The sequence below is a fragment of the Gossypium hirsutum genome, chromosome D07 (assembly GCF_007990345.1).
Source record: "Gossypium hirsutum isolate 1008001.06 chromosome D07, Gossypium_hirsutum_v2.1, whole genome shotgun sequence".
Taxonomy (NCBI): Eukaryota; Viridiplantae; Streptophyta; class Magnoliopsida; order Malvales; family Malvaceae; genus Gossypium; species Gossypium hirsutum.
The window spans coordinates 52145373-52148795 of record NC_053443.1 but is presented as its reverse complement, the minus strand read 5'-3'; the positions used below and the strand labels follow the sequence as shown (position 1 = coordinate 52148795).

The window sequence follows — 3423 nt, the reverse complement described above, 5'->3', positions numbered from 1 at the left end:
TTTTATTCTTTTACGCACTTTACGGGTTTCTCCTTGTAATCTTGCAATTATCAAATTCCTCCCAGAAAGAATAGGGAACAGTGCCCCCTTCATGTCAGTCCAACAATACGAAAACAAGCCTTCGTCGCCATTAAAAAACTCTCTCAGATTTTGGTGGGGTTGGGGCTTAGGACTAGAGGTGACCATCATCATTGGAAAATTGTAGAATTTTTTTTCTTCAGCTCCATTCGCGTTTCATTCAAACAGTTCGTATTCATCATTTTAAAAGATATTTAACTGTTAAATTTTTTATATTATTAAAAATTAAAATTAAAATTGAATCCAATCCAATCCAATCCAATCCATGTGAGTTAATTTGAATGATAAAAGGGGATTTGGGGCCAAAATAGTTGCCACCCTCATCCTTCATCTCGATGCTTTTTCTTTTTTCGCTTTGGTTGTTACCCAAAGAGTCATCATTATTATTTCAAGGTGGAACATAAGATGCTTTGACATGACCTTTTATGTTCTCCACTCAAAACAATCCGATTTCAGTATTTGGGTGCATATAAATTTATTTTTTTATTAAAGAATTTCTCTGAAACTAGAGTAGTGGGAATTTAAGATTTAGTATTAAATTCGTGGGATAATATACCTTTTTTCTGATTATTTTATTTATTTATTTATTTTAGTATCTAAATTTATAAATTAATTTTATTTTTATCCTTGAACTTAGAAAATATAAAAGTTTAGTTACGTAACATTCTGAGATCATGTCACATTATTACTTAAAATTTAAAATTTTTATATAATCTTAAAGATCACATACAATATTTTAATAACTGAATCGATGATTGTACCAGTCAGACTACTAATTTTCAATTCAATTGGTTAAACTGGTAGACCAACAATAATGAAAATTCATAAAAAATTACATCAATTCAACCTGTTTAACTATTGATTTTTGCCTCAATTTTTAATTTTTATCAGTTTCGAGTAGTTTTTTATTTAATCGGTTCAACCCTTTTGTTTAGACCAGTATACTGATCGGTTCTCGATCCGATCAACCAATCTAGTCTTGTTCCAAAAATACTGACCACAACATCAAATCTTGACGGAATTCAAGTTCAATGACCAAAATGAATCTAGTTTTCAAGTTCAGATAACAAAGTAGATAAAAATATATAAATACTAAAATAACCTAGTTGACCAAAAAATATATTATCCTTAAACATTTTTTTGTTAGTCTAATTATATTCAATTTGACCCTATGTCAATACCAAACTGCTTTATCAAAAAAAGAAAATGGAAATACAATGTAAAAGAGGCCAAATCCTAGTTGAGCCTATACTATATATAGTAGCCCTCCAAACCCAATAATTCTGAGGTAAAGTAAGGATAACCCCAAGAGGTAAATATGTGAAATTAGTCCATAAGAATGAGAAGTCACCCAACAAAATTAAAAATCACTTGTTCTGCCTGTCTCAAAATCATTTAAACTTTTTGGGTTCCAAATCCAATCGCTTGTTCAGATACCAAATATAGGTTGGTTCCAGCGGTGTTGAAATGACACATTTTTCTTCCTCTCCTTTCGAATCCAAAGTCTTAACTCTTTTGTAAGAAAAGAATCATCAAAAATCAAAGTTTTTGGCCTTTGTACCCCAAACAGCTGTGCCTCACTTTTACTCTCCATCTTATTTTGTAGTTTCAGACTATCTAAGAAAAACCAAACTCTGCCTCATCACAACTTCAGCTACCAGTGTGTTTTCTGAAACAAAACAAAGTGTTTGAAATTCACAAACAACAACAAAAACAACAAAGTTGAAAACAATATATGCAATTTACAAAAGTCATTAAAGAGAAAGGCACAGCATCGGTTCCAGTTCTTGTTGCCTTGGCTCTTTTCTCTTGGCCTCTTCTCCCCCCCCCCCCCTCTCGATTCCCTCCAATTCATCCATGCTGTAAATACAAGTTCATTTTTCAAGGCTTTAAATATTGTTCAACATGCAACTCATTTTCTAGTAGAAATTTCACAGCAATGAAAATTAAAATACCTCAAAAACCCAAAAATAAAAATCTCTCTTGTTTGTCTTTTTAGTCTGCCTCTGTGTCGCTTTCCCTAATACAAACACAATCTTTTTTCTTTTCCCTCTGAAGTCAAATCCCTTCAACTTTACGTTACACCTATAGCAGTATAACCATTTCTCCTATATATTAACCCATTATTATTTTACCTTTGCCTCTCAACTCCTCAACGCGATCTCCTTCTTCTTCTTCACTATCCCTTTTTTAACTTCAACGATGGTGGAAAACCACAGCCGTGAAGACCACGAGACAGGCGGTGAGAACAAGGAAAAAAGACCCAAGTTCTTTATCAACGACCACGTAGACATCCTCATAGAAATCCTCGAACGCCTCGACGGCCGTTCCCTCTGCGTCGCCGCCAGCGTCTGCCGTCTCTGGTGCACCATTGCTCGCAATGACTCCCTCTGGGAAAACCTCTGCTTCCGCCACGTGTCTCCTCCACCTTCCAGCGTCCGTTCCGTGGTTCTTGCCCTGGGCGGCTACAAACGCCTCTACACGGGTTGCGTGAGACCGGTGCGGAGTCGGCTGGGAAGAGTGAGAAGAGCCACCTGGGCTGGCGACGAGGTCCAGCTCTCGTTGTCTTTGTTTTGCGTTGATTATTACGAAAGGCTTGGTGGAAGTAATAGCAACGGGAGGCTCGTCGAGAAATCGTCACCATCGTCGCTAATGTTCCTTTGCAAGCCTGTTAACGTTTGATTTTTCATCGCCTTATCTTATTTTTATTTTGAATTTATTATACCTCGAAACCGAAAATGATCATAAAATTCTTTATAATTATGTATGAGATTTGTCAGTAATGAAAATTAATAAGTTCCTTTTTGCTGTTCGCTTCTCCTTTCCTATTATGGTACAACCATATTAAAATGGGGACTGGGGTTTATTACTAGCTCACTTCCTATTAGAGATTAGATGTTTGAGTGTGTTACATTTTTATCATATTTCTATTTAAAGATTCAAGATTTTACTATAATTAGATTATTGTTAAATATATATATATATTAAAACATATCATTTCTTAAAAATGTAATTTTATAAATTATTAAAAAATTTATTAATTACATATTTTAATAAAGGATATGTTATGGTTCACTTATAATATATGAATACTATAATATGTCTGTTTCTTGAAATAAAATAAAATAAGAATTTATTAGATTATGGTGTGATTGAGAAATATCTATTATGAGTTTTAATATTCAATTTAAACATAATTTTAATTGAAATGGTAATGTTGAGATAATGAAACATTATCATTAATTTTTTTGAATTTATTAAAATATACAAATACATAACTACTTTTAAGATAATATTTATTATTTTATGACATTATTATGTAAAAAAAAAACTATAGGCTAATGC

At 33.0% G+C, this 3423-nt stretch overlaps 1 protein-coding gene across 1 annotated transcript; it reads left to right on the top strand.

Moving 5' to 3' along the window:
• The first annotated feature begins 1330 nt into the window (after window positions 1-1330).
• Window positions 1331-2891, top strand: LOC121219531 (F-box protein SNE). Its single transcript, XM_041097818.1, has one exon. It carries the CDS (start codon window positions 2281-2283, stop codon window positions 2758-2760), a length of 480 nt encoding a protein of 159 aa, XP_040953752.1. The 5' UTR covers window positions 1331-2280; the 3' UTR covers window positions 2761-2891.
• Window positions 2892-3423: the final 532 nt, after the last annotated feature.